This window comes from Pristis pectinata, chromosome 23 (genome assembly GCF_009764475.1).
Source record: "Pristis pectinata isolate sPriPec2 chromosome 23, sPriPec2.1.pri, whole genome shotgun sequence".
Taxonomy (NCBI): domain Eukaryota; kingdom Metazoa; phylum Chordata; class Chondrichthyes; order Rhinopristiformes; family Pristidae; genus Pristis; species Pristis pectinata.
The window spans coordinates 3,867,239-3,890,903 of NC_067427.1; the positions used below are offsets into that span (position 1 = coordinate 3,867,239).

At 41.8% G+C, this 23,665-nt stretch overlaps 1 protein-coding gene across 5 annotated transcripts in view; it reads right to left on the reverse strand.

Annotated features, from left to right (window-relative positions):
- Positions 1-23,665, reverse strand: part of LOC127582046 (DENN domain-containing protein 1A-like) — a 437,758-nt gene that overhangs the window by 36,026 nt on the left and 378,067 nt on the right. For 3 of the 5 annotated variants that reach the window (XM_052037000.1, XM_052037001.1, XM_052036998.1), the window contains one exon: positions 4,420-4,479. The exons of the other annotated variants lie outside the window; for them this stretch is intronic. In XM_052037000.1, the coding sequence (XP_051892960.1) occupies positions 4,420-4,479 (60 nt within the window). The remainder of the gene's footprint in view (positions 1-4,419; positions 4,480-23,665) is intronic. 5 annotated transcript variants of the gene reach the window in all.

Consider the following 23,665-nt stretch of genomic DNA (forward strand, 5'->3'; position numbering starts at 1 on the left):
CCTTTCCGCCAGAGCTTTGAAAAGCCAGCGATTACCCCACTAGTGTCAGCAACACCAGATATATCTGGGGAGAAATGCAAAGAAGGATTGGAGCCATAGCCTAAAGGGACTTCAGTGGAAAGTCAGACAAAAAAAAAGCAGATTCCCTACAGTGTTTCTGAACCTGACAAATCCAACTGGGCAAATCTGAATGTGCTTCAGACCCAACTGCTCGCACTTAATCATTATTAAACATAAAATTCAAGCTTATGTACAAAATAGCAGCATCACGTATACAGCAACATAATAATGTGGTGCTTTCACATAATGAGTTTGTGACACATTCCTTACGTAGGTTTGAAAATCTGTAGTGATTAACTACAGCTGTGCTATTACTAAATCTATAATCACAGACACTAACCTTTCTGATTTAAAATGTAAAAATAAATATCACGTGCTTTTTTTCTAATGCTGTGTTAATGATTTAACATCTGTAGAGTATTGCACATGTCACTGTACCTCTCTGGGTTTATGTCAGGATTACCAGGACTTGTAAATGAAGCGTGGTGCTAGCATCAATGAACAATGAGGCCTTTTTGACAAGTGACGTAAACCCAGTGACACACCATTATCTGGAAAGATTTAATTTATTCAAAGATCTCTTTAAATGCTGATAAGGCACAAAGTGAAGATATTTCACTGAAATTTGCAACTGAATTTTAGTTACAAGGAGACGTGCCATTGAGGCCTGCAGACAATGGAGGTCCTGCTTTTTGATTAGTTCTTTGGAGACAATGAAGTGTTGCTGTGGGCAAAGCAGGATTTGCAATCAGGTCATTTCATAATTATTGGAAGTGATTATCAAGATGGAAGTTGTTCATGCCCTGCACTCACTTTAATTAAGCGAAGTGTACTTTAACTTTTTTTAAGACCAAAAGGTTGGTTATATTGTGTAACATTTAAATCATCATGGAATGTAGTGTTCTTTTAATTCACTTCTTGTACCTTTAACCCCTGTTTCTAATGGTAGTAAAATATGAAAGAAATAGCTTGAATTTACAAGGAGTATATTTTCCTGGTGTAAAAGTTCACCTCCTGAAGGCACTCTGAATGATGCTATAAGTTGTAGTTGTACTCAACATTAACTTTGCCGCCATAATTCATATGCACACAGGCTTTAGACCTTGAAGTAACATTACATACAATAGGAAAGCGAGCTGTGATCTACGATGCCAACCACAAATATGCCCGATCATCAGCTGATGACTTGATCTGATGAAAACCCTTCTACTCATAAACTTAAAATGGAGAGACACAAGACGAATGCAAGATAATCTTACCAAACACTGCAATAAACAAACACACAAGGATAGACAGGGTCTTCAAGGGGAGGAAGTCCATTCACCTGGACAGCACAAAATCGTGCTTGAACTTCAACTTGTTCAAAGGACTGGACAGAGTAGATGTGGCCAAGCTCTTTCCCTTGGTGGGTGAGTCCAGGACCAGAGAGCACGGTCTTAGAATTAGAGGGTACAGGTTTAAAACAGAGATGAGGAGAAACTTCTTTAGCCAGAAGGTGGTGAATTTGTGGAATTCCTTGCCACGTACAGCAGTGGAGGCCAGATCATTGGAGGCGTTTAAGGAAGAGATAGGTAGATATCTAATTAGGCAGGGTATCAAGGGATATGGGGATAAGGCCGGAAATTGGGGTTAGAAAAGGTTTTTTTTGTCCCTCCACCCCCCCCCCACCCCCCAAATTTCTCATTACTTTTTCTTTTTTCCTTTTCTTTGGAGCAGACTCGATGGGCCGAATGGCCTACTTCTGCTCCCTTGTCGTGATCTTGTGAACTTAATTTTAAGATTTTTTTCTTGCCTTTCTAAACCTTACATCTGTTTTGTTTTAATCCTCACTCTCAGTACTGCTCCTTAAAACATTTGCTAATAGTCTGTGGAGGAACAGCAGCAAGTAACAGTGAAGTGTGTAGATGCAGAGAAATGAAAAGATCTGCACCCAGTGAGGTTGCTCTCTGCTCCTGCTGCCACTTCCGTGAAGATAAAACAGTAACAGGAAAGACACCATCGTCCATCTCATCACAAGGGTTGTGAGGCCCATCGCAACAACTTTGATTGACAGAACCTCTGATGCGGATGTTGTTACTGAGTGGCAGAGCAAGCTCGAGGTGCCAAATGGTCTCCTCCTGCTGCTTTCTTGATTTTTAAAGGTAGGGACAGACCTTGGCACCAATGGTACAGTACGAGTGCAGGAGCCACATGTCTACCCCTGTTCCACAACTCACCATCAGAATGTTTTTATGTGTGGAAAGATGATCACATTACAGAAGACCATCTTCCGCTAACTGAGATGGACTGAATGGAGTCAGCAGAATGTGGAGAGTGCAAAACTGGCTAAGGGACCAAAGCCAACAGTAAAACCCAATGTAAATGAAGCCTCTTATACTAGGGACAGGAGTGCATTCATTTTTGTTTCATTTAATTGACATTATTTTGGCTTCTGCATTTCTTTCAAAGCAGGTTTCAGTTAATATTAGTGCAACTGTCCTTCTGGTGCTTTGGATTAAGAGAAAACCGCAGAGCCCAGGGCAGAGGGTCAACCGTGTCCCTATCCCAGACAGCTAATCTGCCTGGTCCCCTATTGCTACAGCTAATGGGTTGGTAGAAATTCTGCTCACTGCTTGTGACTTGCTTGCTGAGCATTACACACTCCTTAATGATTCTCAAAGGTAGCAGTGTTCTGAGAGGGTTACCAGATCAAAAAATAAAACTAATATTGAAAATGCTCATACACTGTTGACATGGTTGTCCATGTTTTTCTTTTATTTCACTTGGGATTATATTGCCTATTCATTAAACATTTGAAACGGCTCAATAAATTAGGGAGTAATATCTTAGCAACAATGAGGATTGAATTTTTGTACCCAAGAAATTAGAATCCAAGAATAAAATGTTTTAAAACTGCATTATTTGGGGTAGAATAACATAGTGGTTATATAAATGGATCAATGGCCTATGTGACTCCAGATGCAAAGCATGTGGCTTATAGCAAAACAAAAACAAACTGCTGGAGGAATTCAGTGGGTCAGGCAGCATCTGTGGAGGGAAATGGACAGTCGACATTTTGGGTTGAGACCCTTCATCTGGACTGAAAGAGTAGAGGGGAGATAGCCAGTATAAAGAGGTGGAGGGGTAGGGCTGGAGCCAGACCACGTGCAGTCTCTTGCGTCTCAATGTGGCTTATACTTTTGTTGTGATCTGTTAGGCCATTGAGTTGTCACAATGACAGTTTCAACCACACGGTTTGCAATGGTTCAAACAGCCAGATCATCACCAATTTCCCAAGGGCAAATAGAAATATACTTTGCCTGTGATGCCCATTTCCCATGAATAAGCAGAAAGCTTTTGTTGTCTTTTTTTAAACTTACCTGTTGTGTCTAAGATCTGAACGGTGGAACAGCACACGTGTTCATTATTTGGTGTGCCCAATAACAAGCTTACTTCCTATTCTTTAGAGTCAAGTATTTTCTGCTTTCTTAAGCTGTACACCATTCCACAGTCGACAGACTGACAAGTGACCTGCTCCCTGTCCACTGATCACACTGTTCCCTCCCTGACCATCCTTCCTTCTCAAAGAAGGAGCCCTTGGCTTCTGTGCACCTGAGACAGGGAGCACTTTGAGTGAGGGAATCATGACCATCAACATGTCACGTTATTCTGTAATGGTATGTTTTGTTTGACGAGTAACACTACTTCATCACATTAACTCCATTTCCTTACAGTACCACACAGAATGCAGTCTGGTAGTGCACTGGTCAGGTCATAACACTGCAGCTGGCCTTGCCGGCTCTTGAAAAACTCTGAACAATTAGTGACTGAAAACGTCCCAGAACACTTGTAAAAGCATTATCACAAAATACTCTTTCTAATGTGCCACATGCACACAGCATCACACACAGAGGCATATAAGAACACTGCACACCTTATGAATATTGTAGATTACATTATAAATATGTAATTAGCCCAGTTAAAAGGTTAGACCACCTCTGAGCATGTACAACATGCATGTTTCCTGTGTACAAACACAAACTGCCACATCCACGCATGCAGTTGAGGTTAGAGCTTTGTATCCAGATGTTAAGGATTCCCATGTCAGATGCAATGACATTGCCCAGGGTTCTATGACAATTTAATCAAGCAACACATCCTCCATGGTTTTATCCTAATGCCAATCAGCACCAAAGACAGGTAGAATTAAAAACTGGATGGAGAGTTTGACACCTGTTCTGAGAGAAAAGAGAGCAAAGCTTCAATTCTTTGGCACAAGACCAGAGAGCACAAACTGAAGAGAAGGGTGAGTAGAACCAGCAAAGCATCTTAGGCAGCGTTAAAGTAATTAAGGAAGTACACAACTTCAGTTCTACTCACGGGTGAAGTAGCACTGTTTATCTTTGGAGGAGGTGGGCGAGGTGGAGGGATTCTCTCTGGCTGTATCAAAGTGGAAACTTAAACATCAGAACAAAGTACCCTTCAATTCAATTAAAAGTAAAAACATAGAAAGCAGCTTATAATAAAACACAAACTCGAAATTTGCACATATTGGGAGATCATTATCTGGATCTGATATGAAGCACTTGATCTGACACAATAGGCTCCAGCTAAAACAAACTCTTACATATTTTTAAATAATTTATCCTGTACCAACTTTTGGAAGGGCATTACCTATAATTAGAGAGCAAGGAATAAAGAACCAAACAGTCAGAACCCACAGTGGAGAACTCGTACATACATATACATAATTTTGTAAGATGTGCCATTTCCATTGTAAAACTGCAGAACTCCACAATTATTTTTATTCAAATTAAGAGCATGGTGCTTATCAAATTAAGTGGCTCTTGCAGACATCCTGATTTAAATCCATTTAGTTTTGTGTGCATAAGGCTTGAAACTTTCCCGAATAGAATTTATTTGGATTGGTTTTCTATTTCTATGATGCTCACAGGCTGATCTGAACATTACTCTACTGGACATCCAGTCTTCATACAAGGACAGCTCAGAGCATCAGCCCTTGCTGGTTTTCTGAACTGAAATGACCAAAAGTTGAAATATCAGACTTGGATTTTTGTTACCCTTTGCACTGGTTCTTCATCAGTAAGTCTCAGAAGATTTTAGCCAGACTGCTGTGTTTGCAATAGCTGAGCAATCTAGGGCAAGAGCAGAAGATGACTTTTGATACAGCTCTCCTCATAAATGTGATCTTGTCGAACTTCCATACATCAGCTGTGGAGAATGCAACATCTTTACCTCAACACTCCCCCACTGCCCCTTAACTCTGCAATAAGAGTCCATCTGCCTACATACAACCCACATACACCTCCTGTTTCCACTCCATTTGTTACTCCTAATATGGGCACAGAACCCACTTTTTCCTTAAGCTTAGTTCAAAAGTTTCAAACTTTAACATTTCCCGATGAATTAACTTTCTCCTTGCCACATCATGCAATTGCCTCCCTAACTGAAACAACGTGAGATCCTGAGGGGGTGCAGCAGGGAGGATGTCGAGAAGTTGCCACTTGTGGAAGAATCTCGAATGAGGGGACATTGCGCAAAATTAGGGGGCAGTCACTCAAAATGAGGTGCGTGGGAACTTCTCACAGTGGGTGGTGAATCTCTGGAAGTCTCCACTACAGAAGGTTGTGGAGGCCAGATCAAATGAGGAGGTAGATAAATCTTTAATAGCTCATGGAATTGAGGGATTTGGTGATCTGACACAGAACAGGAGCTGAGACCTGGAGCAGATCAGCAGATCGTATTGAGTGGCAGGGCAGGTTTGATGGGCCAAGTGGCCGACTCCCATTCCTGCTTTCTTACGTTCTTCAATCAACCACAGACAAAATAACTGTGTAGAGAACCCTCTATCACCACATTCCCTATCCGGGCTGTGGAGCATAGGGGGAAAGTACGAGCTGCTCGAATGGCACTCACTGGAGCACTGCCTCCCAGAGTGTGGCTTCAGCTGCAGCTCCTGCCTTGGACACTCATCAGCTGACTTTCAGCAAATCAAGTGCAAGCTTTAACAAGAGGGGGACCTTGCAATGTGAGCTGCACTCCATTCACCGCTAAAGATGCACCTCTGGGTTTTCGCTTCCCAGCAAGTTGATTTTGAATGGAACCACAGTGTGGATGGTTTAAGTCAAAGAGTGTGACCCAGAAGATAAATGAACTAACTGGAAATTTTATAAATGCAATGCCACACTTGCTGTGCATTATACCAATTCCAGTGTGTGTGTGTTCGAGGGAGTAGGATCAGCGACATGGTTTCCACATTTTGCTTGTTCTTGTGTGAGGGTGAAATTGTGCTCTCCAGAAGTCTGAGCTTGAAGACCATCTTGGCACTGGTATACTGTGGAGGATTACACTGCCAGAAAAGATGGTCTTCAGATAATAGGTTGGAAATAAAAATGAGATCTGCCTCTTCATGTACACGTTGAAGATCTTGCAGCTCAGGTCACACAACAGGGACCTCTCCCAAGAGACGGGCCAACACCAATGCTTCAGTCAAAATCATCATAAACAGGCCAACACCAATGCTTCAGTCAAAATCACCATAAACAGAGCTAAGTTGTCTCTTCACCCACTACTGACAAACTGTCTAGGTAACAAACGTAAGCACACCTCAAACGTCACCATATCCAGGTTTAGAAGGGTTTGCTGAGGGAAATTCAGACACAAACCAATAAACTACAAAGTATTGGAACAATTGCTGACTATCATCACCTGGGATCATTACATTTCGATTGGTAGTGTAACAAATTACACGTTTTAACAAAGAAATTATATTTGTTCATTAGATAAGGACTTTTTAAAAGGACAAATCCTTCCCAGACAAAGGCAAGGATGGAAAAAATAAATTAAACCTCAAAGTAACCACAGAGTTGATGGCCAGTTTAACTATCCATCTGTCTGCACTGTATCTGTTCTCAAGGTGAGGTTGTCTACCCCGGGTTTCTGAAACGTCCTCCTCCTTCCAGGAACAGGGCTTCCCCTCTGCATTTCCTCCATTTCCCCTGTAACTGTAGGTGGTGTGATGTGCTGGTCCTTCACCTTCTCCCTCACCGTCATCCAGGGTCCGAAACCGCCCTTCCAAGTGAGGTGGACGTTCACCTGCACCTCTTCCAATCTGGTCTGCTGCATTTGGTGCTCAACCTGTGGCCTCCTCTACATTGGTGAAACCAAACGTGGACTAAGTAACCATTTAGTTATTGGAGCACTGTCCTCTGCCCACAAAGGCCACCTCAAGCTTCCCGTTGCATGTCATTTTAACTTCCCTTCCCACTCCCACACAGACCCGTCTGCCTTTGGTCTTCTGCATTGCTACAGAGAGGCCAAACGCAAATTAGAAGAACAACACTGGGCAGCTTGCAACCCAATGGTATGAACGTCAAATTTTTCTTATTTCAGCCCTGGCGTCCTCCCACACACATTCACCTGGCCATCCAGTTTTCTTCCCCTTTTGTTCACCGTTCCCATCCCCTCTCCCATCTAGTTCCATCTGCCTATCATCTCCTCCTCATATGGTTCCACTTATCACCTACCAGCCTTCACCCTACCCCCTTTGTATGGTTATTCACTGGCAATCTCTCCTCTTCCCTCTCAGCTCTGGTGCAGAGTGCTGATACGAGACTCTGACTTGCACCTTTTGCCTCCACAGATGCTGCCTGACCCACTGAGTTCTTCCAGCGTTCTGTTTTTGTTTGGATGAATTATTTCGTTTAGTTTTACCACAGGCCAGTCAGTGCTTCCTTGCCTCTGCTGTAAAAGATTCCAGAGGGCTTAGAGTACAAACAGGTGGAAGCATGTTTTTCACACAATCCATTTTGCTCGACAGGTAAGCTCACTGGAGGAATAGTCTGAGACTTTCCATCAGATCCACCCCCCCCTCCCCCCACTAACCCCAGCAACACTTTAGGAGTTCGTCTACAAAGTGCAGCAGGTCAAATTTCATCTGGGTTCAATAAAATCTGTGGAAGATAAAGCTATATTTTGGGTCTAAAAATGCTAATAATCTTTTTTGCCCCTTAGTCAAGCCTTCATATAAATGACCCAAGGTTCTGCAATTCTTATATTTTAGTTTATAATTCAGCATTATAAATATGCGAAGGATCATTTAAAACATTAACATAACATTAATGATACAGTGCCATATGCTTTAAGCTAAGTTAATTAATTGTTACATTGAGCAGCTTACCAATAAAACCTGAAGAAAAAAATGTCTATTTTACTGATTCTTGAAAGGATTTATCAGTAATCTGCCTCAGTCTGTGAATCACCATCACTGCAGTAGTGCTAATAGCAGCTCTACTGCCTTAACAGCAGAGATCCTCAGTGAAGTGTGTCAGATTAAAAGAAAAGGCTGTACTACAGATCATCCAAATCTCTGCAACAATGAAAATTTAATTCAGCTATAAGTCACAGGTCTGCCCTGGTCTTTATTTTATTATATCCTTCAGTGCAACAGTCAATGAAATGTAGATCCGGACTAATAAACCAGACTATGTTCAGCAATGTGCCTTCTTAGTTTTGGAACACAAAATAACTAAAAGAAATCATTGCAAACTGATATAGTTGCAGTCACACAGATTTTCTTCTTCACTGTAAACATCTAATCAAAGTAATTCTATTTTAGGAAGCAGGGGTCTGAGAAGCGATGTTATGATTTTCTTTGTTACAGGTTTTAGTTCCTTTATATTTGTTCTCGAGGTCTGTATCCCTCGTGGGTGGAAGACACCCTCTTCACAGAATTATTTCTGTAACCTGGTCCTCAACAGGATTTTACAGGATTGCCCAACACAAGCTACCAGGTAATCTTCTCCTCTCTCCGTTGGGAAGGAAGGACTTACCTTCAATGAGCTCTCCCTTTCAGAAATTGCCACATTAGAATGAGTACGTGCTCTTACGCTTCAATGGCGAGGTAAACTGGACTTATTTCAAATAATATCATGAGCAAAGTCCACTCAATGGTCTGAACTAATGTCATTATGTTTATTCTTGTTTACTACGTCATGCAAGTTATGTATAATTTATGTTAATTTACGTGTATGTAATTTATGTCATCTTGTTTGTAACGTACTGTGCTGCTGTTGCAAAAAGCTAATTTTCATGGCATTTATACCCTAGGTGTGTATGCCCATGACAATAAACTTGAAACTTGAACGTTATTATGGGGCTCTTTTAAGTATTTATTAAAATGTGCCTGTGTGTGCCATTAGTGCGGAGTCACCATTTGTCTTCAGTCTCCTCCCTTCTGTGTGCTCAGAAGCCTGTAGATGTAGCCGAGGTTGAGGAAAAGCTTCAAATGTTACACGGCATTATCCCCTCATTTTTGTTTCTTAAAAGGGGGCAAGGAGCTCTGAATTTCCCATCAAAATAAGAGCAAGGCTAATGACACAGCAGTTTCACATGAGGGATGGATGTGCAGTTATACCAGTGGTTGTTGGAGGAGTTTTCTCTGTTAGGTTTGCAACAACAGGAAGCCCAACTCACCACTGAAATACAATGGAAGCCATGAAGTTGTACTTGCGCACAGTGGGTACAAATTAAACTCATCATGGAAAAATAGGTCTTGTCCATTCCAGACTAAGTGCCCTTTTATTAATGTTTCAATTACATCCCAACCATCTCTCTGAAACTGCTGGTTCAAGACTCCAAGTGCGGAAATTCATTGCTGTAACGCTATTACAGCGCCAGTGACCCGGGTTCAATTCCGGCCGCTGTCTGTAAGGAGTTTGTACCTTCTCCCCTAGTCTACGTGGGTTTCCTCCGGGTGCTCCAGTTTCCTCCCACATTCCAAAGACATACGGGTTAGGAAGCTGTGGGCATGCTATGTTGGCGCCGGTGGTGTGGCAACACTTGCGGGTTGCCTCCAGAACACTCTATGCAAAAAATGCATTTCACTGTGTTTCGATGTACATGTGACTAATAAAGAAATCTTAATATTTTCAGGCTTAAATTGTTAAAGAGATTTTTAAAAAAATGTAAACTCTGAACCCTTTCTTTCCCACTCATTCTATTTTCCTCCAATCTTTCTCTCCATTCATCCCCTCTACCCAATTTGACATTGAATCCACACAACAAACAATCTGCTGGAGGAACTCAACAAGTTGATCAGGATCTGTGTGTGTGGGGGGGGGGGGGGTGGGCGGGGAAGAGGGGAAGGAATTGTCAATGTTTCAGGTCGAAACCCTGCATCAGAAACCGAGAGTGGAGAGGGGAGATGGCCAGTATAAAGAGGAGGAGCAGGGAGTGGCGAGAAAGGATTCCGAGGCGATTGGAGGACTGAGGAGGGGTGTAAAACGACAGGCAGGGAGTGCTAGGTAGGGGAGGAGAGCAGGGGTGGAGTTGGAAGACAGTGGCAAGTGGATGATGGATAAAGGCAGACAAAGAGAGAGAAGAAAAAGGGGTAAAAAAGATGGGGGGAGGGGATTGTGAAGGTTGGAGACGGCTGCTGGAGGGAGATAAGCAGGAACACAAAGCGCTACCAGTGCTGGACAATGAGGTGAGAATGGGATCCATTAGGGGAGAGATGTATGGCAGTTGGACACAGATGGGGGGGTAGGGGGGGAAACCTGTGTGTGAAGGGGGTGGATGGAACCAAGAAGGGAAAGGGGACGAAGATGGGTTGGTGGGGTGGGGGCTCCAGATTCCAGCATCTGCAGTCTCTTGCGTCTCCACTGAATCCACACACTCTGATTGAGATTTTGCTCAGTGCTTGTGCCGCCAATCTTGCAATTCTCCAAGGTGATTGGTTAAGGAGGTACACAGTTGCTTGTTCGAGTCACTCAGGTTCCCAATGCCCTGATGCCTTGCGAGTTATCAGTTCCCATTTTCAGCACCTTGTTGTGCAAATAATTTTAAAGCCCAAATGTGCAGTGGCATATCTTGGCAGATTGCCTCCTACTGCAGAAGTTCAAAATCAATTTTTTTCTGGTGTACTGCAGTTGAAGTTTACTGACACATGTCATAGAGGCAACAACGAACCTTCAGGAGACGGAAACTTTGCTGTGTGTGCATCATAAAGTTAAGGGTTACAGGACACCAAAGCTGCCAATGGACAACTCTGCACTGCAAACAAGCTCAACCCCCATTTGCTGTCTAACACTCACAAAAGGAAAGTAGCAGAAATACACAGTGGATTGTCCTTTAAGAAAAAGCGTTAAGAAGAGTGTAGATCTTTCCCTGTTGTTAAAATTTTGGTTAACCAGAAATGGGAATAAAAGTGCAAATGCTGCCTTCAATTACGTTGGCTGACTCTGTCAGCAGAAACACCGGCATCAGACTTCATTAGCTCCCTCGAAACTCACTCAAGGGTGTATGTAGGAATTCAAATCTGGCAGCGGCTGGAGAGGGAGAAGATGTATCTGTGTCCTCAGTGAATGTGTGGCCTTAACCTCACACTTTATACGGCGATAATGGGGGAGCATGATCCTGCTTGCACTCACTGCCTTACACAAATCCCTGCACACACCAACAATAAAGCATCAAATGCCACCTTTGGTAACCAATATACATTCACTATATTCCCAACAGCATTGTCAAAGGATCTGACAAGGGCCACTTCAAAAGGGAATACATTGCAACATGTTTTCCTGATATTAAAATTTTTGTGCCGACATTTTATTTTTACTCCCCCTCATCCTTTACTTAACTACTTTTATACAACTGCTTGATTCCATGAGTTATTCCTTGTACCAATGCACTTCCTGTTTAAGCTCAGAAGACAGGAGATATGTTTATTGAAGTAAGAGAGGGCCAACTGAATATGACAGATTATTTACTTCATTCTGCTTCAGTACTTCACATAGTGGCTTACCTCAAACTGATGACAATAACGTCAGCCACGGTTCAGTTGGCAGCATTTTTGGCCAAGTCTCAAGGGTCAGCACAAATATCTAGTCTAGGCTGCCACCCCTGTAGGGTGCCAAGGGAGTGCTACAGTGTCATTGGCACCATCTTTTGGAAGAGATGATGAACCAAGTTTCGACCTGCCCACTCAGATGGATGTAGAAGATTCTATTTTTAGAAGGAGAGTGATCCTTGTGTCCTGGCCCATGTCCATTCCTCATGTAACTTTACTAAAACAAATTATTTAGTAATTATCACAATGCTGTTTATTGCTGTGTATAAACCATACACTACAAGATTCGGTGTAAATAACACCAGTAGCTTGTCCTGGTCGAACCATGTGGATGCTACAGCCAAGAAAGCACACCAGCGCTTCTACATCCTCAGAAGGGTAAGGAAGTTCGGCATGTCCCCAGTGACTCTCACTAAATTTTGTAGGTGCACCATAGAGAGCATTCTACCCAGATGCATCACAGCTTGGTATGGCACCTGCTCGGCCCAAGACTGCAACAAATTGCAGATTTATGAACACAGCCCAGTCTATCACACAAACCAGCCTCCCCTCCATCGACTCTGTCTACACTTCCCACTGCCTCAAGCCAATATAATCAAGGACCCCTCTCAGCCCTGACGTTCTCTCTTCTCCCCACTTCCATCAGGCAGAAGATGCAAAGGCTTGAAAACACGCACCACCAGGCTCAAGGACAGTTTCTATCCTGTTGTTATGACTCTTGAATGGACCACTTGTACAATAAAGATGAACTCCTGATCTCACAATCTACCTTATCAAGGCCCTTGCACCTTATTTGTCTGCCTGCACTGCACTTTCTCTGTAACTGTGACACTATATTCTGCATTCTTTTATTGATTTTCCCCTTGTACTACCTCAATGTACTTATGTGATGACATGATCTGTCTGGATGGCATGCAAAACGAAGTTTTTCACTTTATTTCGGTACCTGTGACAATAATAAACCAATTGCCAATTACCAACATTGACTTAATTTCAGAAGTACTTCATTGGCTGGTAAAGTGCTCTGGGATGTTCCGAAAGGGACATAAAAAGGAAAATAAACTCTCAAGTTTTCCTTCCATTTCTCTATCTCAACCATTAACAAAAAAACGCTTTTGGGATTTCTTCTCCTTCGGTTGGTTGGGAAGAAACCATTAAGCTCGTTCCTGGCTGGACAATCTGTGAGCCAGTTAAGACCCTCATTATCAGTGTACGAGAGATAACTAAAAGCACCTGCAATATCCCACTTGTATTGGTTAGTCAAATACTTGCTGTCAGCATGAACAAATCACCCTTACTTCACTTTTTTTCAAAAAAATTTTAATTAGTATTTGACAAATGCCTTTTCATGCAAAAAAGAACATACATCAGCAATAACAGATAAATAGGTCAACATTGTTTTCTCTTCAGACTTAATCTAAGGATGTCAAAAACTCAGGGAACATGCAACCAACCAATTTGCACTGACTACACGCTAGTCCTGTAATATCTGCTTGACAGGAATGACATTTTCCACTGCTTAGGACAGAAATCCTGTGACATTTTTATTCATAGCAGCGCATGCCCTTGTAATGATCAGCTCTGGCCGATCTGCTTACTGCAGCAGCCCCCGAGCCCTCCAAGAACAAATAAGCACTGGAGGTGCCAGCAGCCCAACCTGCTTATTAAACATCGCCAGGCTCCTAACGAAGAGTAACTGCTGGAAATTCAGGGAGTAAAACCCTCAAGGGCACCTCTGGCACATGACTGCTTGCATAATTTTAAACTTCTCAAACACTAAGAACTAGGCAGCTGATGGCCTCACATTTGCAATCCAAGGTAAGATTGGGCAGCTTTGCTGATGCTGATTTTATATCTGCGTCACTAAAGACGACAGCATTTTAGGAATCAATGATCGAGGTTTAATACTTACTCATAATTGACTGTTACAGCCACCAAACAATAATCCTCACTGTGCCACTCTAAAAACAGTATTTCAAACTGCACTAAGTTACATATGAGCACAATGGACTGCATTTCAAAAGTACTTCACAATGTCATGAAAGGCACTATAGAAATTCAATTCCTTCCTTCATTCTAGCTCTTGAAATTAATATGCGTAGTGAAACAGTTTATAGCTTGCTAAGATTATAGGCTGTAATTTTCCAGAGGTCAATTGACTGGAACATACAAATGAATTTGAATTGTTGCATTGAGAGAGAGTTCTTGCATTGGAAACACTCTACCCCAGAACAAAACAAGAATACGCCCTTCGCTAAGCCATATTAATTACAATAACTGGGCATGGGTAAGTTGAGGAAAGGGTTGGGAGGGAGGGGTTGGAGTGGGCACAAGGAGTTGGGGGTGACTGTAAGAATTGTGAGCTGTGCCTGACTTCTCCTGGCTCTGCAAAAAGATTTTGATTCAGGTGGAAAGGCAAGCTTTTACTTGGTGCAGATCTTGAGCGGAGTAGGCCTGATTTCTGCTCTACCCATTGACAACATCTTCATAAAAGGTCCTTCATCAGGGATTTCATCATTTATATATTCAAGGGAATGAACGCCTGCTTGATTTTTCCAAAGAAATGGTCCAACATCTGCTAAGCACTTTCTCGATACTTGTTTTATGCTCAATAATAGGCACCATCATTTGGGAGAGTCATGACATTACATCTAGACAGTGCGATGCCAAATTGATAATCATTATCAAATCCAGCATAATATTTAATCTTCAGGCAGTAACATGAATGCAGTGAGCTGGGGTCATAAACTACAAAAAGTATTACCAGTGACAACTCAATCTTTTTGCCTGATATACACTAACATGAAAGTAAGTATCAATGAAGTTCCACCAAAGCACTGGAAGCCACAGCTCCTGTCAAACATTTGTAAAGTATCTTGTCTTATAAAACACTGAAACTTTTCACCCCTTCTCCTGCAACATCTTATAATGGAGCATCTACAGATGAAAGGAAAGACTCAATGCCATTCTCTAAGAAGCTTAAATGCATGTAGCCATTCTCAAGATTTTAATTAACTGCCCTGAGAACGTGGTTCACTTTGTCAGAAGGCCAGGTTTTACTATAACACAGTCAGAATTTTTCATTCTTAGTTGATGAAACACACTGTAGGTCAGAACATTTTCATGACACCAGAGAATTCTCACCCGCTACCCCATTGCATTCCATTAGTTCTACCTGTTGACAGAAAACCAGTGAAGCAGAAATGAAATTTTAAAAAAATATAGATAGGTACCTAATGCATCCATAATCAATATCTGGGTGTCCAAAACATTTGTGGAGTTTTTGATCATGCTCATATTACTTTATCAATCATTGGCATCTTTTCCTTCTGTTGTCATTGTGCAAAGCTCTGAAATTTCTTCTCTACATCTCTCTGTCCCATTGTCCTCCTTCAAGGTACACCTTGTAAAGTCCTTCAGTGAACAAGCTTTGGTTATCACGGCGACACAAGAGACTGCGGATGCTGGGATCTTCAGCAACATACAAGATGTTGGAGGAACTCAGCGGGTCAGGCAGCATCTGTGGGGAGGAAATGGACAGTCGACTTTTTGGGTTGGGACCGTTCATCAGGACTTTGGTTATCTATCAGCACCTGGGACAAATTCTAGCCTGAAGATCCAGTGCAGAACTATGCAACTGTTGCACTATTGGAGTTACCATCTTTCTAAAGAAATATTAAACCCTCCTTCCTCTCAGATGGATGCGAAAACAATTCATGGCAATAGTTTAAAGACAACCAGGACAGTTAGCCCTTTAGTTGTGGCCGATGTTTATCCCTCAACACGATAGTGGATTACTGCTTCTGGGATAAAACCACAAGAAATGGGAACAGGATTAGGGCATTTGGCCTCTTCATGCTGCTCCACCATTCAATGGGATAATGTCTGATCCCAACCTCTCACAAGTTCACTTTTCCACTCAATTCCCTTACTGATTAAACATCTCAGCTTTGAACATATTCATTGATTCAGCCTCTACAGCTTCTGCTGAAAGGATTTCCAAAGACTCTTAATCCTTTGAGAGAAGAAGTTCTTCCTTATCTCAGGCTTAAGTGGGTGTCCCATTATTCTGAGACCTTGCCCTCCGGTGTTCGAGTCTCCCAGAATTTCCTAAATCTGTACAGTTCTCTAAACGAGGTCACAGTTGTGCTTTGTACAGCTGTAGTTTTTCCTGCTTTTATGCCCTAACTCCCTTAAAATAAAAACTAGTATCCCATTTGTGTTCCCAATTATCTGATGCGCCTGTGTGCTCGTTGTCTGTGCTTCATGTCTGAGGATCTCCGAATTCCTTTGTGCTGCAGTCTTCCTCTATTGAAATAATAATGTTTTCCATTCTTCCTTCCAAAGTAATCAGCTTCACAATTTCCAGTTTTGTACTCCATGTGTCAACGTTTTGCCCATTCATATACAACCTATAAATATCTCTGTAAGCTGCTGATATCCTCCTCGCGACTTCTGTATCATCCTGCAGCACACTTGCCTCCTTCCTCTTAAACCGAACGATAGGGTCTTTTAAGAAACTTTTGGATAGGTACATCGAGCTGAGAAAAATAGAGGGCTATAGGTAAGCCTAGTAATTTCTAAGTTAGGGATATGTTCGGCACAGCTTTGTGGGCCAAAGGGCCTGAATTGTGCTGTAGGTTTTCTATGTTCTATTAATACTTATTGTAAGCAGCTGTGGTCTCAGTTCTGATATCTGCTTCACTCCACTGGTAACAGGTTGCTAACCTGAAAATGACCCCATTATCCCTGCTTCCTGTTAACCAGTCGCCTTATCCATGCTAATATATTACCTCTAACACCATTTGCAAAGTAGTCTTTTGTGTGGGACCTTTTCTAATGCCTTTGAAAATCCAAATATATTACATCTACTAGATCCCCTCTATTCACCCTGGCTGATACTTCCACAGAGAACGTGACTGAATATGGCAGGCATAATTTCCCATTAACGAAGGCACAATGATACTGTTTGATCAGATTATGACTCTCCAAACATTCTGCTATTACGGCTTTAATAAGATTTTTTCAAATAATAGACAATAGGCTCATTAGCCCAAATTTACCCGCTGTTTGCCTCTCATCCTTTTTGAATATCGGTAATTTTCTAACCCTTTGGTACTGCTCCTGAATCTAATGATTTTTGAAAGATTACAACCAATGAATCCACCACCTCTGTTGCCACTTCTTTTAGGATCTTTGGATGCAAACCATCTGGTCCAGAGGGCTCATCAGCCTTTAACCCCATTAGTTCAGACACTGACGGTATCCCTTCCCTGCAATTTTTAGGTATTTATAGTATACAGTAGAAGATACAGTAGTTTTATCTTCTACTGGTAAATTGGTTTATTATTGTCACATGTACCGAGGTAAAGTGAAAAACTTGTGTTGCATGCCACCCATACAGATCATTTAATTACAACAGTGCACTGAGGCACTGTAAAGACTGATGCAAAACATCTGTTTATCGACTTGGCTATTTCTGTGATTATTTCTCCAATCTCATGCTCTAAGGGGCTTATTTCACTTTGACATTTTCTTCCTTTTTATGTATTTGAAGTTTGTATCAGTTTTTACATTTCTCACTAATTTGCCCTCATTATTAGAGTCATAGAATCAGCCAGCACGGAAACAGGCCCTTCAGCCCAACTGGTCCATGCTGACAAAGATTCCCATCTAAATTAATGCTATTTGCCTGCGCTTGGCCCATATCCCTCTAAACCTTTCCTATCCCTGTACCTGTCCAAGTACCTTTTAAATGTTGTTAATGCACCTGCCTCAACCACTTCCTCTGGCAGCTCGTTCCATATACTGACCACCTCCTGGGTGAAAAAGTTGCCCCTTTGGTTTCTACTAAACCTCTTCTCTCTCACTTTAAACCTATGCCCTCCAGTTCTTGATCTTCCCAACCATGGGAAAAATACTGTACAGTGACCCTATCTATGCTCCTCATGATTTTATACACCTCTATAAGATCACCCTTCTTTTGCCTACCCTCTAGTGAAAAATGTCCCAACCTGCTCAACCTCTCTCCATATCTCAGTCCCTTGAGTTCCAGCAACATCTTCATGAATCTTCTCTGCACTCTTTCCAGCTTAATGGTATCTTCACTATAGCAGGGTGACCAAAACTGAACACGATATTCCAAATGTGGCCTCACCAACGTCTTGCACAACTGCAACATAACATCCCAACTTCTATACTCGATACCCTGACTGGTGAAGGCCAGCGTGCCAAAAGCCTTCTTCACCACCTGGCTACCTGCAACGCCACTTTCAGAAAAACCATGCACTTGTACTCCTAGGTCCCTCTGTTCTACAACACTCTGCAGGCCCCTACCATTCACTGTGAAAGTCCAACCTTCATTTGTCTTCCCAAAATGCAACAGCTCACACTTATCCAAATTATACTCCCTTTGCCATTCCTCAGCCTACTTACCCAGCTGATCAAGATCCCTCTGCAAATCCTGATAACCACCTTCACTGTCAACGGCACCACCTATTTTAGTGCCATCTGCAAACTAACTAACCATGCCCTGCACATTCTCATCCAATTCATTGATATAGATGGCAAATAGCAATGGGCCCAGCATCAACCCCTGGGGAACACCACCAGTCACGGGCCTCCAGTCAGAGAAGCAACCTTCCACCATCACCCTCTGCTTCCTACCATCAAGCCAATTCTGTATCCAATCAGTTAGTTCTCCCTGGATCCCATGCGATCTACTTTCCAGAGCAGCCTACCATGCGGAACCTTATTAAAGGTCTAAGTGAAGTCCATACAGACTACGTATACTGCCTTGTGCTCATCGACCTTCTTGGTTACATCTTCAAAAAAACTCAATCAAATTCATGAGACATGATCTCCCATGCACAGAGCTGTGCTGACAATCTTCGACCTCAAACGTTGACTCTGTTTCTCTTCCCACAGATGCTGCCAGACCTGCTGAGTATTTCCAGCATTTTCTGTTCTTACTTGATGAGGGTGCAGTTTTTCATGATCTGTCTTCTCGAAAGGTTGTGGAGGGTTGGTGCAATACACACATAGAGGTAAGGAGGAGGAGAAATACAAATGGAATAAACAGAGTGGGATTTATTGAGGGGGTTGGACATCTTTGTATGTTAGTACATCACCAAACCCAGATGTAATATATCGCAGGCTGAGGCAAGGAAAGAAATAGCAGAGGGTCTGAACATCTTTTTCTAATCCCTTGAGCCAATAATCCAGTGCTGAGGGGCAACTAATAATACAAATTCTTCAACAAAAGCTGTGCCCTTGACATATCTGCTAAGAATTCAAATGCCTTTTCATCTGTCCTAATATTTACTTGTGTGGTTCGCTGTTATATTTATTTTCTGCTAATCCTCCTGAAACCATTAAAGGTATAATCTAACTCTACTGAATTCTGTACAGGAGGCTATTCAGTAAATCATACTCATGGCACCTACTTCCCAGTTCTTCCTCTGTAGTTTTGCAGGAAGTTTTTATTATGATGAGGGTTTCTGCCTCTACCGCTCTTTAAGGGAGAGGGCTTCAGATTTCCACCAATCTCCAGGTGACTTTCTTCCCTCCCCTCTAATTCTTCCATCAATTATTTCAAATCTATGCCCTTGTTTATTGACGTTGGTGCCAAGGGAAATGGGTCTTTGCTAGTCAAACTGTCCAGATCCTCCAAAGTTTGAGCACCTTTCCTTCAGTGGCCCATGTTTTCCAATGAAAACAAACTCAGTCTGGTCAATTGGAGACACAAGAGACTGCAGATGGTGGAGTCTGGAGCGACAAACGATCTACTGGAGAAATTCAGCAGGTCGAGCAGCATCTGAGCAGGAAAGGAATTGTTGATGTTTCGGGGATCAGGTCAATCCTCATGCAGGGTTTCAACCCCAAACATTGACAATTCCTTCTCCCCCCACAGATGCTGCTCGACCCGTTGAATTCCTCCAGCAGATTGTTTGTTGCTTAGAATCAACATTTTCCAGCCTTGGCAAATCTCCTCTGCAACCTCAGTTGTGCTAGGGCTAATATATAGTGCCGAGAACCACACACACCATTCTAGCATACTCTGCTCTAATCTTCTGTGCGTTAGCCAATAAAAGGGATTATCCTATATTAACCATTTGCCCTGCTACCTTCACGGTCTGTGTTTATAAAGGTTCCTCTCTTCCGCTGCCTCAATGAGCTAAAATTCATCGTCTTGCTTGCCCTCCCCAAATCTGTAATCTCACATTTCTCCAGACAGAAGTTAACAACGTGAATAAGTTGTATTTGCATAACTATTTGAATTAACCTCCTTTCAAACTACACTAACAAAATCATTTAAACCTGAGATTTAAAAATTCAGAGATGAATTAATTCAACAAATTTGTGCCAAGTTTTCTCCATGCTAAAAAAAATAACAGCTGGTAAACATTTTGAATGGAAAGCCCAACAAACCAAGACATTCCCTGTCAAAGATCATGTAACAATAAAGTATCACTCTAGAGATGCAGATTGGGACTGAGCCAGAAGCAATTTGGATTCACTAGTAGTCTGCTGTATTACTTGCAGTACTGAGTATTTACTGCTGGGATGCTTTCTAACAATGACAATATGCTGTGCGTGTTCAGAGGTCAGTAGTGACAACTCCTTTGAGAACTCCAGTCTCATTTCTGTACCAATTTATTTATTTAAAATTCAAGATTATAATGATTGAGTGGATTATTTAGTGGATATTGTGGATTATTAAAATATTACAGCTGATAGAAATGTGTGAAAATTAAGGAATTGTAATAGCAGCGAATTTCACTATTCCAATATTAACTGGGATTAAATTAGTATAAATGGCATAGTAAGCACAGAATTTTTAAAATGCATTCAGGAGAGCCTTTTTAGCTAGTATGTGGCAAGGAGGTGGAGGTAGTGCAATTCAGGACTAGCTTCAGGGAGTTAAGCTGGAGAAGTGGAAGGCATATCAGAACTCCAGTGTAGGTGGGGAAAAGAACAAGGAGAGACCAGGAACAAAGGTTCGCTCTGGGGAAAACCCAATTTTACTTCACGGATATGTAATTAAACAATAGCAAAGGCAATAGTGACATGAAGGTAAATTTGCATCAAAATGGTGAGTGACATTTAAGAAGAAAATAGTGAAGGTCCAGGGCAAATATGTTTGCACATAGGAAGAAGGTGTGATGATCGCATCGACAGTCCTCTGAATGTCAAGGGGGGAATTAGGCAAAAGAAAGCTCATGACAGAGGTCAAGGGAAAAAGGTTAAGATAGTAAAGAGAAGATTTGAAAATACATTGGTAAGTAAAATCAAAGAGGATAACAGGAAAGAGTTGGGACCATTAGAGACTAAAATAGCAACTTGTGTGAAGAAGTCTCGAGTGTGGTTCTTCATGACCAATCTTCATGAAAGGTTGTGGGAATGAGGTGGGAGCAATGCACACATGGTGTGTAGGGAGGAGATGGAATATGACTGGGATTGAAATATGAATGGGATGAACAGAGACTGGTTTAGCATCTTCATATAAGCATTATGTTGGGGGACAACTAATATTGCTCCATTATTTAAAAGGACAAAGGGAATCAACTGAGGAATCAGTGTCTGGTCAACCCAATTTCAGTGGTGGGAAAACTGCAGGTTGAAACTCTCTCGTTCAGCAACTTCTGTGGTCTGGCATGTAGAACAAATCCATACTAATTAACTAATTCTCAGATCTAACTAAGATCTAAAATAAACTAAGATCTGTACTAATTGACAGCTAATTAACCTGTCGGTGCAACTTCTGCCATTTAAGCCGACAGTGTTTCTGACTTATGGAAACTCGGGTTACGGACAGTTCTCAGAACCCTTATGTGGCCAGGGGAGGTGTCAATAATTAAAAAGAACAATTCTCCTGCTCAGAGGAAGATGATCAGGGAGCAAGTTTTGTAATCCAGAATTTCTGCGGTCTGGCACCAGTCAGGTCTCAAGGGTGCCGGACTAGAGAGTTTCAACCTGTACTGGAAAAAGTTCTGAGGTGACTTAGTAATTCTCATTTTCATAGACTTGAATTAATCAAGAGCAGTTTGCTTCGATTTGTTAAGCACAGATTGTACCTGACCAACGGCTAATATTTCAAGGTGGTAACTGAGAGGCGGGATGAGGGTGCCCCATCTGATGTAGAGTGCATGGATTTTGGCTAGGCTACTGCCAGGCAGATTAGTACAGTAGAGGACCATGGGAGGAAAGGGAAAGAGGTAAGTTGGATCCAAAATGAGTTCAGTGGAAGGGAGGAAGGGGCAATCGATGACGTGTTTTTGTAACTACAAGGCGATTTCAATGGAGTTCTATAAGGCTCAGTATTAAAGTGGTTACCTTTTTAGGATATATCAATTATTTAGATTTGAATGCATAGGACATGATTAAGAAGCTTGCAGTTAATAGTAAACTGGCTTTGCAGTAGGAAGTTAGGGAACAGGTTGTAGATAACTGGATGACATAATTATCATCTAAATTATGAGGCTGATCCACAACTTTGGGTACTTGCTCAAGCTGAGACCAATGAAACCACTTCAGACAATATATCATGCAGATAGTTCCTGAGCATAATTTAAATTTCCTGAATTTGTGCACCATTGTGGACAAAATCTGTGCACCATTGGCACAAGAATGTTTCTTTCTAGGCCAGGAAAGAAAAGCAACATGGCGGTGCAGCACCAACTGCTCGAGGAACCACGGTTCAATTCTAACTTCCGGTGCTGGCTGTGTGGATTTTGTACCTTCTCCTTGTAACAGTGCAGGTTTCCTCCCACATTCCAAAGATATGCTGGTAGGTTAAATGGCTCCTGTAAACTGCCCCTTAGTACAAGGAAGTGGCAGAAGAATCAAAAAGTGGAGTTGCAGGCATGGTAGAGAGACAAGTTGCTGAGCCTCAGGGAAATAAAATGAAGGGAAATGACTCTGCTGGCATTCATCTAATGGGCTGAATAGCCTCCTTTTATGCTGTAGTAAGAAAGTTAATATGTTAGAAGGGTGGTTGGCACAGTTGGAATGTTAAAGTTGGTCAAAATAACATCCTTCCAAATTACCTTCATTGAAAGAACATTTCCTCAGCATTCTCTCACAGGGAGATGCAAAGCTTAGACAATTAACATTGAGGTAGGTCAACGTTTGCCCTTCAATGCAAGGTGACAGAACAGCACCTAAGGGAGATTATATTCAGTTGGTCCTATACTTTAATTTTGTCGCTACAAATGAATATCCCCCATGAACTATATAATCATTTTTGAAATATGGGGTGTGCAGATCACCGATGGTCTTAATGACATCTGGTAATATTACCTCAACTTCAAAATTTCAGGTGAAATTCAGCTGGGGATTGACCAGCAGGCAAAGAATTAAACACAAAAGATAATTGGAATCATTTTATGCTTGGGTAAGGAATTCTACAGTTACTGAAGTCATCTGATGAAATTCTGAATTTCAGACAATGCAATTATTACTGCCAAGTAGCAGCTTGTGAAGTATTATTAGACACAATTATCACTCCAAAATTGGAGGAGGGATATCCTGATTTTTTTTCAAGATATCGGGATAACGCAGTTTTTTGAAAATCTGCTCGGACTATGTACGGAGTTAAATGGCAGGAGTGCAAGGCGCTGCTGTCCTGATGTGTTGGCACCCATTTTCTTTCTTGAAACTTGTCTCTTTTTGAACAGCAAAGTCTAATTTTCAAAGAATATTGATATTCAGATCACAACGCTTGACAGATCTGCAGAATGGAAGTGGTTGTCTGTGTAG